This window comes from Gymnoscopelus microlampas, assembly GCF_963454915.1.
Source record: "Gymnoscopelus microlampas genome assembly, chromosome: 12".
In the NCBI taxonomy this organism is placed as follows: Eukaryota; Metazoa; Chordata; class Actinopteri; order Myctophiformes; family Myctophidae; genus Gymnoscopelus; species Gymnoscopelus microlampas.
Window position 1 is genome coordinate 31,694,251 of NC_139949.1, and position 21,245 is coordinate 31,715,495.

The 21,245-nt window shown below is 38.9% G+C and overlaps 1 protein-coding gene across 1 annotated transcript in view; it reads left to right on the forward strand.

The window, feature by feature from the left end:
* ophn1 (oligophrenin 1) overlaps window positions 1-21,060 on the forward strand; it is a 34,081-nt gene extending 13,021 nt beyond the window's left edge. Inside the window, exons 12-24 of the mRNA XM_084074969.1 lie at window positions 936-969; window positions 1,124-1,186; window positions 1,894-1,968; window positions 2,264-2,348; window positions 3,600-3,658; window positions 5,876-5,981; window positions 7,485-7,644; window positions 7,985-8,132; window positions 9,157-9,501; window positions 11,963-12,101; window positions 13,665-13,715; window positions 17,684-17,732; window positions 17,870-21,060. Coding sequence (XP_083931095.1) covers window positions 936-969; window positions 1,124-1,186; window positions 1,894-1,968; window positions 2,264-2,348; window positions 3,600-3,658; window positions 5,876-5,981; window positions 7,485-7,644; window positions 7,985-8,132; window positions 9,157-9,501; window positions 11,963-12,101; window positions 13,665-13,715; window positions 17,684-17,732; window positions 17,870-17,881 — 1,326 coding nt within the window. The 3' untranslated portion in view covers window positions 17,882-21,060. The remainder of the gene's footprint in view (window positions 1-935; window positions 970-1,123; window positions 1,187-1,893; window positions 1,969-2,263; window positions 2,349-3,599; window positions 3,659-5,875; window positions 5,982-7,484; window positions 7,645-7,984; window positions 8,133-9,156; window positions 9,502-11,962; window positions 12,102-13,664; window positions 13,716-17,683; window positions 17,733-17,869) is intronic.
* The last annotated feature ends 185 nt before the right edge of the window (window positions 21,061-21,245 follow it).

Genomic DNA, 21,245 nt, shown 5'->3' on the forward strand with positions numbered 1-21,245 from the left:
GTGATACTCGAATAAAACGTCCAATATCTTTGCACCCATATCTTTCAACATAAGCAACATTACATTTTGAAAAAAGATAGGATAGGGATATGCACATCCCCACAGTTCTTTGAAAACGGTGGACCAAACATATTCAAGTAAAAAGAGGGGTTTACAGGGAACCGTCGGTCTATGTGGGAACAGTTGTGGCCTTGGACCTACCTAACTGGGAACTGTGTGGCGCGTGGGAGTGAAATAACCTGAACTGAACTGAACTTTATTAATACAGATACGTTTTTGAACAGAAATCTATGTTGTCTGCAAAGTATTGTGTGTGTTTGTTACAGTGGGGATTTATAGAGTGTTTGGGGAAGAGGGTGGTGTTAACCACAAACACATCTTGCGCAGCCTTATGTAGTGGTTAGGCTTTAACTGAACATTTTGTCAGGTGAAACGCCTGGCTGGCACCCCGTACCATTTTTGCATTCGGCCAAACCGTTCCACACACACACACACACACACACACACAATAAATTACTGCTCTCCCATGTTTTATTTAATTAACCAACAAGAACAATGTTTCATTGTTCTTGTTGCTTAATGAAATAAAACATGAGAGAGCAGTAATTTATAGTGTGTGGACATTCCTTTATTTTTAAATGACTACATTTGTCCAAATCACGTTCATACCACCCATGAAGTCACTGTTGATAATGCCTCTGTGTGGCCCCCTATTTAATATTAATGGCCCAGCTTTGTATGTTGGTAACATCATCAACGCAATCACACACAATCCCCAAAACATTGGCTCTGATTTCAGCTTTGTGAGAGTACTATAGTATGCATGTTCACATATAAAAACTAGACTAGGTTTTCATATGAATGGGATAAATTAATTCAGGTCTGTGACTGATTAACGTAAGTGGTCCGTTGCTTAGTTTGTGCTGTCATTTCAGATTTATCGTTCACCAATTCACAAGCAAGCTGAAAGTAAGTCAAGATTTCCTTCCAAGTGTTGTTTTGATGGTTTGCACAATGTATGTGTACAGTGTATATGGATGAATATTTGTGTGTAATATAAAGTATATATCTAAAAACTTGCATAATAAAATCAACTGACAATGTTTCATTTTCACTTTCACAGTGGAGCTGAATGAAGTTGGATTCAAGTTTGTAAGAAAGTGCATAAACTTTGTTGAAACCAAAGGTAAACAATTTAGCTTTTACACAGTTGTCAGTTTAGCTTTTTGCCCTCAAGGGGGCATAGCTGCGCTATAGGTTGCATGTTGATACCTCTTGCATTCTGCATGAATCCCTGGGCAAAGCTCTGGTTTATTGCTAACTGTTGAACTTAATGCTCAAAATCAATTGCAAGTTTCTCAATTAGAATTAGAGCTTTAATGATACATAAGGTTTTGGGCACTTAAATGATTTGAATGTATTATTAGACATTTTCATTATTCAAGCAACATTCTTAAAGCTGCACGCCGTAACTTTTATGTCCAACCTGGGATTCAAACCCAGGCAAAATGTGTACCCCTCAATCAAGAGGCAATCCCTGCTTGGCCAGGTGAGATATTGCACTTATGAGGTTCATGTAGTACTAATTGTCAACTAGTAGATGGTTACATTTTTCAATGGAAGAGTAGGGAGACCACATCCAACCATTGCAGGTGTGCTAGTTCTTCTGTATGAACATACTACGTACCATTTAGATTGGTTAAAACAATGTTTTAATTCATTAAAATAAGTTCCAGATTGCAGCTGTAATGAGGCATTCACAATCAGGAGGATATTGTCTAGAACTAACAGGGGTTCATACAGGCACTGAGGTAGTGTGTTGTAGATTTCCACTGCCTTGTATTCCTCCTGAGTACACTCCCTCTTTTTCCCTTCCTCCATTCTTCATCCTAGGTCTCACACAAGAGGGAGTGTACAGAACAGTTGGCAGCAACATCCAAGTGCAAAAGCTTTTAAATACCTTCTTTGGTAAGGAAATTACTCTGTCAACATCTAGTCTCTGTCTATTGACTGCATTTTTATTTTTACCTTTCTTCTCCATGGTTATCTACCTGAATGTAAGCTAAAGCCACAAGATGTCCGCATCACTTATCATTTATGATTGTTTTAAGGTTTTGTACAAAAGGCCAGTGACCTTGACCAGAGAAGCAAGATATCTTTCTTCTCAGAACTTGTTTTCAATACTGCTTGCAGGAGATTGGACATAAATGGTGTGCAACATTTCCTAGTCTGTCTGGTTTTGACCCACACTATCTCCCCATAGACCCAACATGTCCAGGAGATGTGGATTTCCACAACAACGACTGGGACATTAAAACCATCACGAGTGCCATGAAGTTTTATCTAAGGTGTGTGTGTGTGTGTGTGTGTGTGTGTGTGTGTGTGTGTGTGTGTGTGTGTGTGTGTGTGTGTGTGTGTGTGTGTGTGTGTGTGTGTGTGTGTGTGTGTGTGTGTGTGTGTGTGTGTGTGTGTGTGTGTGTGTGTGTGTGTGTGTGTGTGTAAGCACATTCTGTGAGGAGCCAACTAAGATGTGGCTGCACTGGAAATGGAAAATTTAAGATGTATTTCTAAAATAGCTTTCTTAAAGTGCCTAATAATCCCTTATTACATGAATCAGAGCTGTTTGCATTATACCACTCTTGTCTATTGTTGTCGTCATCGCTTAACGACCTGCTGATGTTTTTCTCGCCCATATCGTGACGAATTTGCTATTTGCTACAAGTGAAAGGGGCTGTGTGCCTCTCAGCCAATCACAGCGGTGGGGGGCGAGAAGAAACATCTTTGTTTGGAAAAAAAACGAAGTGCTCTGTGACATGGCCTTGTGCGTCCAAGGCCATGTTCCATCCCTTACCCTCTAACCTAGAACAGTGATGCTACAATTACAAACAATTTGAAGTAAGTGTGGCCTGGGGCACTTTTGACAAGTGTCAAGCAACGTATATTATCCTCAACAATGGGGATGTTTTGCACAGGGCCCCATGGGTCTGAAGTGCTTCTGCTAGCAGGTGACTCTTACTTGTGACCTCACTGACTATCTTTATTCTAACCTGTAATTTAACTGTAATTTATTCATTGGATGTCAGCCTACTCTCAAAAAGGAATACATTATTAGACCCCACAGCTGTTCAAACCTCAATCATGGCCTTGATCTCCTCTGCTGTAATGGTTTTAAATTAAAACATTTTATTTGGAAAGAAAATGCAAGGAGTTGTTTGACAACAGAGGCTTAGATTACAACCCACACCATGAGTAGTACTTGTGGTACAAAGAGGGAATATCATTCGCTTCAGCTGGCAAACCTTGCAAAACCGGTGCCTCTCAGAAATGGTGTGATCTGAACAAAGAAATGAGTTATGGAGCAGACAGTCAATTTGGCAATTTTTTAATGATGCATTGCAAACAACAATGTTTGCAAACAACAGGTGGAAATATTAGTCTAGTCCTTTCGCACCATTGACTGTATGCTCTCTGATTTTGTTTGTTGATGTGAATACAATTACTGTGGCTTTCTTGTTCGTGTGTGTGTGTGTGTGTGTGTGTGTGTGTGTGTGTGTGTGTGTGTGTGTGTGTGTGTGTGTGTGTGTTTGTCTACACTACAGGAGTCTTTCTGAACCGCTGATGACCTACAGTCTACACAGAGACCTCATACTAGCTGCAAGTAAGTCACACATTTTAGGAAATTCTTAGGAAGTGTAATATGCACAAATAAAATAGATATGATTTTTTGAAGTGACACACCTATTTATAGATTTCTATTGCGTCATGCGTCTCGCTAGCCAATCAAAGCACACCCTTTCAACATATTGTCACGTGTCACGTGAAGCTTGACCAATGTTAGCTTGGCGGACACACGGAAGGACGGAGACGAAAACATACTTAAAATATCAGTGTATCAGTGTATTTTGCCACTGTGCTTCCATTTGCATCTCACATCCTGGGAAACTTCTGCATTTATAGTGGCAATATTATGCTTGTTCACTGATGATGTCATGAAGTGATTTCATGAGTGTTTTTATGTTGCACTTACGTTGCATGAGGAAGATGGCAAATGAGCATGTACTGTATATGTCCATAATTCGCTTTAAGCAAGTCAATATTCTGTATCTTTTTACACAGATATGGACACATGCAGAAGGTGTACACTAGTGTAAATGTATGACTACTAATATATTATGTACACATGGTGTCAGTGAAGCAACAATATTATTTACTTTTTTATTTTTTTAGATGTTTAGTTTGATATCAATACCATCTCTCCTCGTTGGCAGTTCAGATGCTGTACACTGCTGTGCTGTGTTTTATTTAGATGAACTCTACCTGGCAAAATGATAGATTCCCAAGATGCATTTTGATGCCAGGTGTGAAAGGGCTCTCTGTAACACAACTCTAACCTGGCAAAATTATAGATTCCCAAGATGCATTTTGATGTGAAAGGGGTCTCTGTAACATTTGTGCTCATGGATATAAACATTTTTTTGGGTGAAAATGTTAATTCAGAGCTTATTTGTGTCATGTCAACCAGCATGAGTTAACACAACAGACTGGTCAATGGTATTACAGGCTGTGTAAAATTGTAAAAGCAGAAGAAAAAGCAACTACCATCTTCTGTGCACTATAAATGAAACTTGAACATTACTTTTCTACACTCACATCATCCATTAAACTGAAAGGACAAAGAATGAACACAAGAGAAGTAGCTGTATTATTTTAATATATTGTCACTGTCAGGCAAAAAAACTCATCTTTTTGTAATGCTCTATATATGTTATGCTAATGCTAATAATGGCAGTATCGCCCAAAAGTAATGAAGATAACAGATCTATAGCTCACAACGCATCGTGTTGCAACACATTGTGAGCTTGCAGATCTGTTATTTGTTTTTTAATATTTCTCCATAATGACATGCAAGATTAAGGGCGCCAGGTTCAAAGTGGTTACGTCTGTCTGTGGGCTTTATACATATTTAGCTTAAAAAGTATTAATAAGCCCTGACTAAATAATGGCTACATTAGATCCATTGGTACAGTACACAAGATACTTTCTGAATAGTAATGGGTTTTAGCGATATTGGATCTTTTTGAGCAGATGGTGGCTCCAACTGCTTGGACATGTTATTCACATACTGATTGGGTTTTCTTTGTCATCCTACCTCATAACTGCATTGGTTGGTGTTTTTAAAAATTTCCGATCATATTGTGTGGGTGTGCGACTGTGCACAACTTAATATGGTGATTGGATATCCCATGATTATGCAAAATGACCATAACATTCTGTTTTTACTCAATACTAATCTTAACTGAGATTGAAGTGAATGTGTTTTGCAAAAAGCGGCCACCGTTGGCTTGATCGCAGCGAAATTGTGCACGCACACTCCCTGGATGCCAGAGATTGAAGTGTATGTGTTTTTCATTACGAAATGGAAAACTAGATTCCTGACAAGTTTCAATTGAAGGCAGAAGACGCAGACATAGTCATTGTATGACATACAGTGATTTATGTTTACACAAATCAAATTCAACCCTTTATTAATGCAAAAATGTATTCATGACAACCATGTTTTGAACGTGATTTAATGACTTGAAGTCACTATTTTGCGGTCACATTTACTATGTGATTACACTATCATACTTAAGCAAAGACATAGTTAAAAGGTATTTGCCATATTTGCTTTATTCCGCACCATTTTTACTAAACTTGTATTACATCTCTATTATGTACCATTAATACATGTTGTAAGTATACAGCATGCTTGCCAACATTGTGATGCTATTGTGAAGGACCAGGTTTAGTCATTGATGCAGAGAAGGTTTCTAAAGCAAGTGAATAATGAAAAACTGCTTATGTTAAATAACATTGTGATTTGTTTGTATCTCAGAATCTGATAATCTGGACCATCGACTAAGTGAGATTCACTCATTAACCTACAAATTACCGGAGAAGAATCACGAGATGCTAGACATGCTGATTAAGCACCTGGTCAGGTAGGAGCTAAGAGTCTTTCTCATTTCATTAATCTGAAGTTTACCATGAATGATCCACATATGTTTGATTGTTTTAATGTTTTATGGTCATGTCAAATATTTTGCTCTGTTATGTCTTTGTTGTCTCCGCCAGGCCGAAAGGCATGGCCGAGACTATGTTTTGCACCCCGTCCGTCCGTCCGGTCCGCCTGTCCGTCCGTCCGTCCGTGTGTCCGTCTGTGGACAGCTAATCTCTGGCACCGTTGGCTTGATCGCAGCGAAACTGTGCACGCACACTCCCTGGATGCCAGAGCAGAACCTCTGCCCCCATTTTTCACATGGGCCTGTTATAGCGCCACCAGGAGGCCGCTTTTTGCTAAAACATTTTGCAAAACAGATTTTATCCAAATATCATGCAAATCAGTACACAAAATCTATAGTCGTTAAACGAAATGGGTCTTTCAGATTTTTTTTGGCTTCCAAAGTTTACAGGAGTGCTCCGTTTTGAACAAATTTCCTCAAATCATGAACACGCACATTCCCACTAGGCTGAGGAACAAATACCACTTGGAATTTTTCAAATCAGCCTCATGGTGATGCTATAACTGGCCGATTCGTGTTTTTACCTATAACTGCACCGATCTGTGTAAAACTTTGTGTGCGCACTGCCTAGAGGCCAAAGAATAAGGTTTGCCCTGCATTTATCACATCTGCCTTTTATTTACCAGGAGGCCAACTTATGTAAAACATTTTTTTGTTATTACCCCTTCAGATATTATCCAAATTTCACGCAAATCGGTACACATGATCTGACTATAGTCATGTGACCAGGACGGATCTGTTCTAAAGGATCTAAAGTTTGCAGGAGTGGCCCGTTATGAACAAAATGCCGCAAATCATGAACGTAGCGTCCGATTGTGGTGAAACTTTGCATGCATATTCACACTACGTTGAGGAACAAATGCCACCCTTTTTAACATTACCCTATTATTGCGCCACCAGGAGGCTGATTTTTGCAAAACATTTTTTTATATTACTCCTACAAATTTATTCCAAACATCATGCAAATTGGTACACATTATCTCTATACTCAAGTGATCAAGACGGATCCGTCCGATTTTTCATATTCCATCCTGATTGGTGAATTCCGAACATTGCTGGCCCACAATAAACTACCTAGCCTGGCGGAGACCTGTGCTCCAAGGAGCACTTTTTCTTGTTCTCCCTTGAATTACATTTTCTTGGATCAAAACATATTTACAAATCAACTGTTTTATTGTTAACCATTTTTTTCCATCTCTGGAAAAAGATGACTAACAATAATTAAATGACATCTTCTTAAATCAGTCATTATGTGTCCAAAAGCAGAAAATATTGACTGTAAGCCATTCACAAATTAATTTGGCTTCATTAATAGGTTTCAAGCTTTATATTCATATTTTATTTGTGGTTTATGAATTCATGTAAATTGGTTTTATTGGTATTTGTGAGTCACATTTAATACAACTTGATATTTCTCAACAGTGTTTGCAGCAACAGCCAAGAGAACTTAATGACTCCGTCAAACATGGGAGTGATTTTTGGACCAACTCTGATGAGAGCAAAGGAGGAGACTGTGGCTGCCATGTTGGATATTAAGTTTCAGAATATAGTTGTTGAGATTCTGATTGAGGACAGCAAAAAGGTACATGTGACAGAGGCCACATGATTCAGTACTAGTCGATATCAAAAGAACTTAAAAGGCATTAAACAAAAGAGATTTAGTGAACTTACACTAGGGCATTCTGACTTAACTCCTGTATGCATTGGATGCAAATCAAATCATTCTATCTGGCAGCTGATAATCGCAAACATTCCTAGTCGTCTACCAACTCATACTGTAAAGTAACCTAATTACTTATCTATTGAAAACTTTGAATGAGGCGTTTCATTGTTTTAACTGAGCTCAGTTTTCCATGTGAGGATGAATCTTTTTTGATTTAGTAATTACACTTGTCTCGTATATGTCATTGGTGTGATTAAAGATCTTCAGTGGAGGGCCAGAGGACAGTGCCGCCCCGCCCATTCCTCCTCCCAGGATCACCCCAAGGAGACGACAACCAATCACAATTTCCAAGAGGCCACCCCGCGTCTACCAACCTCTTAATTATGACCAGTTCCAGAACACAGAGAGTAATTATCAGCCTCTTTGGCATCATCACCATCACCACCATCATCATCATCCTCATTAGCCCATCTTGTGAACTGTAGATAATTATTGAGTTATTATAGAAATTCCCACCGGAAAATGTGTATACAACCCATTCCACAATGCCTTCTGAACTTCCGCAAGTTGGACCTGTCTGTGTTTGTTTGTGTCTGTGTGAGTGCATCTGTATGAGTGCATCTGTGTGAAAGGTTGTTTGTGTGTTTAGGGTTGGTGGACTATTAAATACCCTGCCCATGCAATTTCTCTATTATGAAGAGAAAAAAGTGTTTATTGCTTAAATGAATACACCTTACATTTATATACAGTATTTATTTAAAATAATTCACTGAAGACTTGTTTCAATCAAATTAAGTAACATGTTTTGCATTCCAAACAATAGACTAATGTAGATGCTGTCTAACCACCCCCTAATGTTCCAAACTACTGTACATACAGTAGATCAGTCATTTATTTATTTTGAAACCCCTGGTTAAGTGGGTGTATTTCAATCCTCTCATCAAAACGTGGAACACCTGCAACATGTCCTCCCTGCATTGTGTGGTATTTAATTTATTGCTCTTACGTTACTGCTTGGAGATGCCAAATAACCAGCTCTGTATCAACCGCCTGCCTGAATTCATCCTAACCTTTTGAATTGTCTGACTCTGACCCTTGCTTGCCCAGAAATATTTGACTTTTCTACAAAACCATCCTTCCATTTATTTACGTTATAGCTATCATATTTATTGTTAGAGGTGTCACTGATTAAAGTGTGATAACGTTTCAATTTAGCATCTGAACTGTAGGTCCTCTAATGCTGACCTTAGAAACAACATCCAAAGGCGCGACATGACTTGAGGTCTAAGGCTGCTGATTAGAAATGAGAAATCAGTCAATCTAACGTGATGTAGTACATTTCTTACTCATCTCCATGTTCACCTATAGTCATACCCCTTGGGCAACATACAAATGCATTGTTTTAACTATCATGCTGTTGGTCTCCAACAGATGGGCGAAATGACAGCTCTCCACATAGCCACAGACCACAGGTGCTAGATGGGGATATGCCGACCAGCCCCGTACCGCTCCAGCGGACTAAACCTGCACTAAGCTGTGCTCCACCGATTCCAAGAGACCCTCCCCCAAGGCACCCTCTACTACCCAAACCAGGGTCTCGTCACGAGAGGCTCTCTGACTCTGACATTGGCAAGCTGGTCTCTAAAATGGATGACCCAAATCAGAGGCTAGATTCAATTTCAGCTACAAATGGGGGGGCTGGAGTCACTGTGAGCCGAGCTCTCTCCTTCCCGGGCAGGAGACCACCTCTTCCAGCTGCAGCTGCCATTAGAGAAGGTATTGCATTTCCTCTCAAATAGGGAAGAATACTGCACATTGAATGTAGCTCCATTTACCGGTATATCATTTTAACCCATTCAGTGCCAATGACATAAATAAAAAACTGTGCCAGCAATTTTTTCAATTTTCTAGTAGCAGTAGTAGTAGTCACAGAATATTTAGCTCCAGTATAATCGATCCCCTGATGGGTGCTAATCACTGAGGGTTGCACTGTGTGGTTTCACAAATCAAGTCAACGAGGTCATTGGACCTTGTTGACATTAATTGTCTGCCTTTGGAAAATAGCATAACATTGAAAAATACATAGTAAAAAAAAAAGTGCTCAGGAGCCGAGATACAGCCTTTTTCAGTAATAAGTTAAGCAAGAAGTGAATGGAGCAGCAAATCTTCAAATGATGATATCTTGGGTTCTGAACTTTTTTTTACACTTTTTTTCAAAAACACGTCAAACACGTCATTGGCACGTTGCGCCATTGCAGTAAAACATGTCAATGGCACTCAATGAGTTAATTACCAATACTTTGGCAAGCAATCTTCCTCATGGTATCAATAGCCATAAGCTGCTTTCATGAAGATACTGTAGGTAATTAAAATAATCTAAATGAAGCTTTCAAGCTACACTGAGAGTGCTGTATTCTTATTGGAATCTTGCTGTCACTACCAGCAACTCTTAAAGGTTGTGGTGTGCGTTCACCAACTTCCCCCACATGCTTATTAAATTCCCTCTGCAATTTTAAGATCAAAGTAACCAACAGACCTTCCTTCCCGCCTGCTATCATACATGGGTCTTTGCACCCAATGTCACTCCTGCCTTGCAAGTCAACATCAACCCCCCAAAAATATATAGAGGGAGATTCTGTGCACTGGAGCTTATTTTGAGCCTATAAGAATGTTGTAAGAAGCTGTTAATATACTCAATTCATCTGTCAGCTGTCTTAGTGATGTCTCTTTATGCAAATCGGATGACCATAGAAATAAATTATAGACCAGATCTCGTTTCCATTCATAGCAATGCTGTGCTAGGAATGGATGGAGAGGAAGTTGTTCATATCATTGGGGCCTCCATGCGGTGTTTGTTCAATATTGTGATGCATTGTTATTTGTTAATCAGTGGTGTCATTTTTTCCTTCTCCACAGTAGGCTACAATTATAATTTATATGTAGTTACGATCATTTTATATCATGGTTCAAACATATTCTTCTAGTTATGTCATAGAACATACCCCAAAAAGTCACCCACACCCCCTTTCCCTATAGTATTGGTTTCTTACAAAAGTTGTGCATCAGCAGGTAGCTTATGCAGGCACTCATTGCTGGAAGAGATTTGGCTACAGCTTAAGTGTGTTTGTTTCTGAAGAGGATAGTAGAGCATCAATCCCTTTTTCTAACATGTGGAAATAAAATACAGTTGGTGACGTCACTGAGCAGCAGTTATAAGCGGTGAGGTGGTCACCTCAGCACACATACTGTAGCTGTTTTTACTCTTCACCCAACCACCTCACCGGAACCAGAGGGACTTTAGGTGTATAAGTTATAGCAAGAACATTTGGGTGGGTGGCTGGCTTAATTTGGAGCATGTAGACCTACGTGCTCCAACACCCCCCCCCCCCCCCCCTGTGATCCCCTCCCACCATGAAGCCTGATGTGGACGAGCCACCAATTCATTTACCTGAATTCGAATCTGGGTGTCCCACATGGGGAAACTATGAGGGGAATCACCCCTCGATCAAGGGAGATATTACGCGAAATTCACACCAGCAGTCCATTCTAGTTGCAATAAATGCAATAAAGTAGGCGTGTACGGGGCTATTATTTGCAGTATCTTCAGCCTAATTGTAACCGGTACAGGCCGGTGCAAAAATAGATATAAGCCTGCTGCAAATAGCCACCTGGTTCCTTTTAAATGCCCGGGGTCCCGATTTTGCGTATTAAACGCCCGGGTTACTATTTGGAAATATACGGTAGGTTGTTTAGAAACAAGCTGCCAGAGACCAGCGGCTGTCTCTACTAATCCTCCACACCAGCTCTCCTGGCTGGGCAGAGCAGCTCTCGTGATCCACTCAGAGCACTGGAGCTGTTAAATTAAAATGACATGTCTGCATAGTAGACATGTTTTGGTCAATCGCTAGCGTTAATCAATAGAAAAGGTTTAGATTTAGATTTGTTTATTTTTTAACAGTATCCACAATGAGAGTATTTTAGGCAAAGAAGGGATGCAGGTGGTGAGCTGGAGTCTGAAGAGGTGAGTCTTTAGACTTCAGAAAAGTGGGAGTGAGTTCTGACTGCAATGGGAAATGTATTCCACAGTTGGCGTGTGTAATCTGTTACACAAGCAGTCAGGGAGAATGATCAAAGTAGCTGTCATGTCAGGCTATATGGCAATGTAGATTTGACTGTCTTCTACGAAGCAAGTTCATATTCTTTCTTTTTTTGTATTCATCATGCTCTTGTCTTAAAGGAGACGGTGAGGGTCCAAACAAAACAAGGACTAATGCCATCTGCAGACCCCCAGTCAGACCCCCTGAACCCCCGGCTCGATATACTACACCACAAAAGAGTCTAAGCACAGCCAACAGTGAAAGCAACACAGCATCCTAGTAAGTAGACTTTGAATACAGTATGTAATGTATTGATACTATCATCCACATTAATTGCAATGTCAGCACCCTTCTGTTGTTATACAGGCAAATAGCATTAAAGAAACTAAATTAAACTAAAATATAGCCAAAAGCTACAGTTACAAAACTGCTTGTATCACACAGAATGGATCCCAGCAATGAGAGAGAGCTTGTGATGCAAATTGATGGAGTTATTTGATTATAAAACTTAATTTAACTTTTATAAAAAATACAGATAATAGTTTACATATAAAAATAAATGCCTCTCCATTATTCGATTAATCAAAAAAAGTAATGGAGGTCTAAAGTGAGAGGCAGTGCCTCTGCCTCTACCCAGAGTTGGGTACTGTAGGTGCTGGCCAAAAACGGCAAACTATAAAAGAACCGACAAAAACGCTTGCACACTGTTAAGCTCCAGATCAACAGCTTTTATTGCATCCCACAAAGTTCCTAGTGATATTCCGAGCTTGTGCTCTTCATCAGACTGAGGTGAAAATGAGAAACAGAATCCCTCTTAATACACAAATCACATGATCACAGTGAATGCTTTGGCCCTGTTGTTGTTGTTGTTGTTCACAGGTTCTGTGAAGACAAATGGATATTAATGATCATGTAACATTGCGAATAAACACTCAAAACCCGAGGACCTAGACCGATTGACCTAGACTAGAATGTGATAAATGGTGAAACAGTATACATGTGTTGTATAGCCACTACTTAAATGAATGTGGGAACCCTCACAAGAAACAGTTAAAGTCTAAGTTAAAAGCAATACTCAAGAATGCCAAGCCATTATAAAGTGTGAAGTAATAAAGAGGTGCCTCTATTATTCTATTAAAGGTGAGAACAACAGCATAGCATGGACACAGAGAAACAGAGAATCATGGAATAACATAGGAACCAGAGCAAACAGAAGTCATGATATTTTAAAAAGGGGGCGAAGGTATACCCTGATAAGAGTATCAGGTCCAGAACAGTTCATGTTTAAGGAGAAGAGTATTTTTATGATATGACTAATCACTAAGAAAGTAGTTGATAGTTGCATCCCTACTGTTTTCCGCTTGCCAAAACCAAACAAGTTCTCTGAGGACGTATTTTTAGCTCCAAGTGCTGAACGTTTGACCTGCCCACTGTATGCAGTGCTGGAACAGGTTTTTTGCCGCCTGGATCTCAACTGTTTGTATTTCTGGCGAAAGACACAATGGACAAAGTGTGTGCTATCTCTCACCATTAATTAAATGAGCTTGTGTCTTCAACACGTTGCAGAGGTTCACTCTTGCAGAGGTTCTACTGTATGTCACTGCTGTTCTTGTGTTTGTGCAGGAAAAACCACGATGCACCACAAAGTGTTTTGTTTGCTTTGCCTTTGCTTAACGTGTGCAAATATATCACTTGTGGCTAAGTCAAATCAAGATTTTAAGTTGGATTGGAAAACTCGCTTAAGCCAAGAGCTTTATGCTGTTTTTAAATTAATATGGAAATTACAGCAATATTAACTGTAATATCCACACCGCAGTGATCATTTATTTTATTTCTCTATAGTGTTGCTTCCAAAACCAAGTTTTTTGAGAATGCCTCCAAACAAATCGGCAGGTATGTGAGAATCCATTTAATTCTATACAGTATATCAGTTTGCATTATTCCTTTTGTTTCCTTACAGTACTGTAGATTGTAGTGGATTAAACCAAAATGTATTTGTGTAAGTTATGGTACTTGTATAGGCACATCTATCTTTGGCAGGACATTATTGACTTGTACATGTGCCTTATATGCATTCATTCCAGGTGTGCCTTGGAATTTTGTGACAACCACACATTATTATTGCAATATATAAAACTATACAAAAAGTTATTTATTTACTATATCAGTAATTTATCAATACAGACGCACATTCTATACCCTAAAAATATATACAGGATTCAAACCACTTTAAACTTGGCCTTCCTATTTTAGGCATGTCATTTTCGGCAGAATGTTGATTTTTGCACAAAAAAATAACAGAATACAAATGTGCCTTGAGATTTTGACTTGCACACTGGTGTACCTTTGGCCCAAAGTGTCTGAACGTTTCTAATTAGATCACACAATAGAGAATAACAATTAGACACAATAAAGAGAAGGGAAACATACTGTACATTGGGGAAAGGAGACATTTGGTATACTTGCATAGCTTTCCATACACTTCCATGTAAAAAGGTCTATTATAACTGCATTATTGTATTGTAGATGTATTGCATGATTGATGTGGGTGTAGTGTCCAATGGAAAAATATGACTAGTTTTACATTTGTGATTCATGTGAGAATGTGTACAGTTGCCATGAAAACAAATATTCCTGTGATGAATGTAAGGCAAGGCAGTTTTATTTGTATAGCACATTTTAACTCACTGAGTGCCATTAACGTGTTTCACATGTTTTTAGCGCTATGGCTCAGCGTGCCATTAACGTGTTTGACGTGTTTTTGAAAAATTAGCATAAAAATGAAAAAACTTTTTTTTTTTTTTTTTTGAAAAACATGTTCAGAACCCAAGATATCATCATCTGAAGGTGTGCAGCTCCATCCACTCCTTGTTTAACTTAGAACTGAAAAAGGCTGTATCTCGCTTCCTAAGCACTTTTTGTTTTCTGTGAAAAAAACTCTGGCACTTTTCAGAATCAATTCTGAAATAATTCTGGCAATCCTGGCACTCAATGAGTTAACAAGGCAATTCAATGTGCTTTACACAGAACAACAAGCAATGGAAACACAATTATACAATAAAGATAACAGATACAGTTACAGTGCAGAAGAGAGAGGAAAAAAAAGAATAGGTTGATCACATGAGGGATTTTCCACAGTAACAATATTAAATAATGCTGATCATGGAATTGAACCAGGCAATTGTGATGTTGAACCTCCATCCCATGCCAGCCTTGCCAGGATAAGATATTGGATCAATGTGTTTTCTTTTTCTTTTCTTTTCTCTATAAAAAAAAAGAAATCACACCCAGTGTGAAGTGGGCGGTGTGTGGTCATCACAACATGACTCACTTTAAAAAAAAACTTTTTTTAAAGTCCATACTGCTATTCATAGGGCTGCACATGTGTCATGTGTTTCGCTAGCCAATCACAGTCCTGAATTTGCAAAGTCAGCCAATCACATTACAGTTAGTGGTGATGACACTAGCTGTAATGTGATTGGCTGATATGAAAAAAGTATCGATTTGCATTAACAATGGAAGGGTTAGGGGGTACACAAATTTTTTGGTCAGTGTCCAAAACTCACTTATAGGGGGCGGCTACACCGCCCCAATAAATATTATTATTAACCCCATGCATATAGACCTATTGAGTGGAATTGTGTTGCTTTGGATCAGCTTGGGTCCAAATGTATTTATTTATTTGATCTATTGCACAAACACTGCAACACAAAATTAAGTTGGACCCAATTAGAAAGTTTTCTGTTGTCAATTGTGATGCATATTTGCATAATCTACTCTAATGTCTAGCACTCGGCAAAAGCAAAAAGCTATGGTCAGTCCAAGAGAAGCTACAGTAGGTACTGTTCTTGGGCTATGCCCTTGATAAAAGACCAAGTATACAGTACATGCTGTCCATGTACGGTATTAGAATCGGCACATGGAAATATGCACCTAAGAGACTGAGGGCTAATTTATACTTCATCTCAATACCACGTTGCTTGACAAAAATGGTACATTTTCAACAGAAAGTGTCAGTGTGCGTTGGATACACAATGTTTGTCAAGCAACATGGTTGAGTGATGAAGCAGACATGGCAGGAGAGTGCAGCTCATGTTGCATGATTAACATTGATGACTTTAAATGCAGCATGAATGGCCTGTTTTAATGCTGCATGATTGGCATATGGTTACAAGTCAAATTTCCATTCCCTCGAGAGGAACTGTTCCAATGTGAGATTCAATCACACCCACTGCTCATCCCAAGATCTTTTCAGTTTGTTGGGTCACATTTACAGACTAGGGGAAAGCATTGCAAACAGTCTACAGCTGTAGAAACCACATCCAACCTCAATGCTGTTTGCTTGGCAGGATAGTAGGCACACCCAGACAGCATGGTGGCATACATACAGTATATTACACATACAGTAGCAGCAGGGACACTGCCATCCTAATCCTACAAGGGAAGGCACCAGAGGTATTTAATTATGGCATGTAAATAAAGTTTGATTGATTGATGTGGCAAGCTTTTGTTAAAGTAATCAGTCAGAATCAGGCCAGTGTATTGTAACCCCTCAGTCAAAGCAAGATGATACTCATAATGAGACAGGGTGGCAATTCATTTCTCTAGTCTACAGTATCTTTTTTTCAATTGACCCTCCTGCCGCGTTTACACTAGCGGCCACAAAAGTTACAAATCAGCCAAGCGTGGCCAGCTGCATTGCTACTGACTGAGTCGCCGTTGCTTTCCTTCCTTTTACGGAACAGAGCAGGAATTGTGGGGAGAGAAGGGACGTGGAAATGGTGAAACCAAAACATAATTGATTGATGCTTCACTGCGTCATTGGAATGCTGCAAAGCTTAACTTGATTTGTAGCCCATCATACAGCGACAAGTGTCAGGCATCAGTTGTGGCTTCATGAAACCTGAATTTCCCTCAGGCTCAATGAAGGTCTATCTGTCTATCAATTGATCGATCATTTGTCCTACGCCTGGGTATGATTTGTAGAACTTTGCAATGCATTGGGTAATTTCTCACAGGTGCAACTGACATGGAACAGCATAGCCGCGGGAAGACCTTTTAGGTTAGGGGTGCGGTATGTGCGCGTGTGCATGAGGACCCCCCCAGCGCGCGCGCGAACATTTTTTCGCGGTTCTGGGCGGATTGGGTTCTTTTTTTCCCAGTTTTTGGTTTCTTTATTTCGGTGTTAGGATTAGGGTTTTATTTTTGCCTGATTATACCGATTTATTATCAAAAAAAAAAAAAACTTTTGATGGGGGGGGGGGGGGGGGGGGGGGGGGGTACCTGGGGGGAGGGGGGGCGGCCGCAACCCCCGCACCCCTACTTCCCGCGGTACTGGGGAACAGCAATTATTTGTATAAGATAAATGTAAAATAAGTTTGTTTAGTATCACTGTGCCTAGACTCTGGTTTGATATCATTACCAGTTCAGTGCAATGTATCCTAATTTCAACATTCACACTGGAACACTGGAATACTGGAACTCACTCCCAACTCACATCAATGCTGCAACCACCCTCTCCTTGTTTAAAACTGTCCTCAAAACCACCTCCTCAGACTTCCCCACTTAATTTGATTTCCCCATATATAAACGTTCACATTTTTACCATCTTAGCTGTTTTGGATTAGCTTTTACCATTTTTGACTTTGGCAAGACTTTTGTCTAATAAAGTTGTTTAGTTTGTTTTGTTTTGTAAACTGACTTTGGGTATCTTGAAAAGTGCTATATAAATGTCATGTATTTGTTTTATTATTAATAATAATAATTGTGCGTTGTGCCACAAATTCCTAATAGACTTCAGGCCTGAAGCCACCATACGCACCTTTAAGAAATGTGTTTACTTTCCCTTTTTGCCATTGTAGTTCATCAGCCTGCGCTTCACCATCTGCAACATCGAATGTAAAAAAAGAGGTAACACGTACCTTGCATTTACAGTTTTATTTACCCATGTATATATTTCTTATTTTATGCAGTATTTATATAGCCTTTTGTCCATTTAAAGAGATACATAAATTATCCCACCACCATCTATTTTGTCTTTATCTCAGAATGCAAGTTAAGGAGACTGAAGCCAGCAGCGCAGCGACCGGTATGTTCATCTGTAAACCAGTTGTTGGGGACCAAACGCAGTACTACTGTAGCATGGAGTCACCAATAATGAACTCACTGCATGTATTTGGTGCTGATGAGCAATGGTCAGCTGGGGGGGGGGGTTAGAATATGTTTTTATTATACAAAATTCAACTGAAAAAGCAGGAATTATTTTAGTTTTTATGATAACGGTAGCCAGTTGCCTACTGGTTTAGTATGCAAGCTGGCTAGTGAGTTATGGATCACTGTTTCAAAGTTTAGATGGTTACAGCATAGACGTAATATACGTAGAAAACACTTTGGCCACTGGATCGTACTGTACGTCGACGTCACCGCCATATTGGCATGGACAACTTGCCATGACTCTGCTGTAAGAAATTTGCTGTTGTACCTAAAATGTACAAACAATGTTTCCATTTTATGATCATTACTGTAATTATCTACGTAAGATATGGTAGGAAAAACATTTGGTAGGAAACCCTCGTTTTATATGTAACCAATTATCCTATAATATTGGACCTATATCATAACTACATTGTCTGACATTTGTAACATACCAAACTACTTGAAAATCGGTTGAGAATTCAGCAGTTTATAATTTTGATTGTGGGGAGACCTCCTGCTTCAATAGACATACGTACATGAGGCAGACATGCTTTAGAGGCATGGCTTTCTCCTGCCAATATCGCGTTGACGCATTGCTCCAATGAACAGCAGCGCCCAATGAGATATCTATGTGTATATATCTATGGGTTACAGTGTCAATAACAGTATGAGAATGTGTGTAATTGCATACCAACTTTTCTAAGTAACATTTAGTTTTGCTGACATTTTACAGTGTTGCCTATGTATGTATGTATGTACTGTATGTGAATGCTGTTTGAGACACCTGTGATGTCATGTGTTGAATGGATGACTCAGCCAATCACATACCATTGTGCTAATTAATTGATGGTATCATTAGTTATGAATTAGGCTTAGTTTGAGCTTATATTTATAACAGTGTATTTTGCATGGAAAAACACTCCCCTCCCAAAGCACTTGATTCCATTATATGAACTGATTAAATCATTTAAATCACAACGTATTGATATGTGGAAATATTTAAAATCTAATGGTTACACCAATGGTTCCGAAATGGTGTGCGCCAGCTCACTCGGTGTGCCTTGAGACAAGTTCAAGTACAAGTGTTTGTGATCAGTTTCATGCACATCCCCCTACATGTTCTGAACCAAACTGTAAAACACAGTGAAACAATTTTAAAATGAAGGCTTGCGACTCACTTTTTCCGTTCCGTACAAAGCTTTTTGTTCCGGTTAAAAACCTGAAGAAGATCCGACTTGTTTTGAAACATTGTTTCAAATGAGCTGGTCTTCGACCGAGCTGGTTGAAATATATTGGCTTTTTAGCCTTTTGTAATAGACATTAAAGTACGTTGATTTTACGTTCTCTCCTCCGTTCCTTTTTTGAGTGCTCGGATATTTTCTCCTTTTTAAAAGGATCCCTGGCTATTTTAGAAATAGTTTGTAATAATCTTTTACACAAGAGGGACAACTCTCGTCGGAAGTTGATGATGTCATTTGTCCATGTGTGGTCCAGCCCTATGGAATGCATGTGCTAATAAAACATATTTAAATTTTTTGCTTTAATGCTCATATTAACCTTAGGAAGTATTTTTTTTTATTATTTAGCACATGCATTCCACAGGGCTGGACCTGGGACAATTATGATTTATTATGGCATATACGGTTTATTAGTCAGGGTACCCCAGTACTTTAAAGGAGTAGTTAACCCATAAAATTACTTATTTTGATCATCAAATTATTGGCTCAGGAATGTGACAAAAATGTCTATGAATTCAAGGCTTCATGGGGTGTGTAATTGATATTTTTGGGGTGAACTACTCCTTTAACTCGAGTACATATTTGACAGAGCAACTTTCACTTGTAGTTGAGTAATATGACCAGGAGCATCTATACTTTGATTTAAGTACTGGGTTTGAGTACTTTGTCCACCACTGGTTATGAGCCTTCCTTTTTAAGTATGAACACAGATGTGCCTTGAGATTTTGACTTGCCCTTTGGTGTGCCTTAGGTACAAAGAGTTTGAAAACCACTAGTTTACACAAAACGATTGTAGTGGACAGTAGTTCAGTAGTACAACATTTCTAAAGTTCAATTTCTGCGAGTACCTTTGTGCTCTTTTATCCATTGTATACTGCAAAATGATGAGTGTGACTTTATAACTGTACCTGTGAGGGAGTTAAATTAACGGGGAAGTAACATGAGTCTCTTCCCAGTCGTGGTCTACATGTGGTAGCACTGGGACCATTGAAAACCATGGAATTATTGTCTACTGCCCTATTTTGAACCATTAGATTATTTGTGACAAAATACAGAAAATTCTGTATAACGTACTCTAATTTGAAATATGACATCACGTTAATTTATTCTGGTGTTAGTGGTCCCTTCTGTCAGTGAGATATGAAAATCAGCCACATACAATTAGTTTAAGTGGTTAGTCATACAAATCAATGCAACAATCTTAATTCTGGACACTGTCCAAACGGTAATGAACTTTGGAGTGTCTCTAGATATGCTAGATATGTCTGTGTAAAATATGTCTGTGAAAAACAGTTCCAGCATAATTGCTACAGGGATACATTTCAGTTGTTAGTATTATTTTTGGTAATTGTTTAATACCTAATTACCTATACGTTTTTTTGATTTTATGTATTAAGTTTCCTCATCCTGCTCCACATGCAAACTATATTTTAACGTTCAACTGCACTTGAACATAATCAGTGTATGGTTGGTGATATTATATATGGTGATGCTGTTAGAGAAAGACATTTTCAAATTTTCTACACTTTACATTTTTGTTATTTTTGTTTTGTTATTTTTGTTACACTATATCTTAAGGGAACTACAGTAGGTGCTGTAGGTTATGTTGATAGGAAGCTTCCCTTAGTTCATTGCACGTCTACAGAATAGTAAAGAATAGTTCTGTAAGGGATTTGAACAACACCCCTGTACTTTATTATATTTTATAATTGTTTGTGATAACCAGACTTAAAATGGGCGTTTCTTGTTTATTTTGTTATTGAATGTAATTTAATTTCAATAAAAGTGAAGCTAAGAGAAATATGTTGCTTTGTGGACACCGTCTTGCACTCTGTCACTATTAACATCCATATGTTTGTTAAAAGGTTGTCCAATATTGAGGCTCACTTCAACCCACTAGCATCAAAGTTCTGTCCAGTGTCTATGAATTACAACCATTGTATTTGCACATTCAGTAACAATTACATTACTATCCAAATAAGTTTTTGCT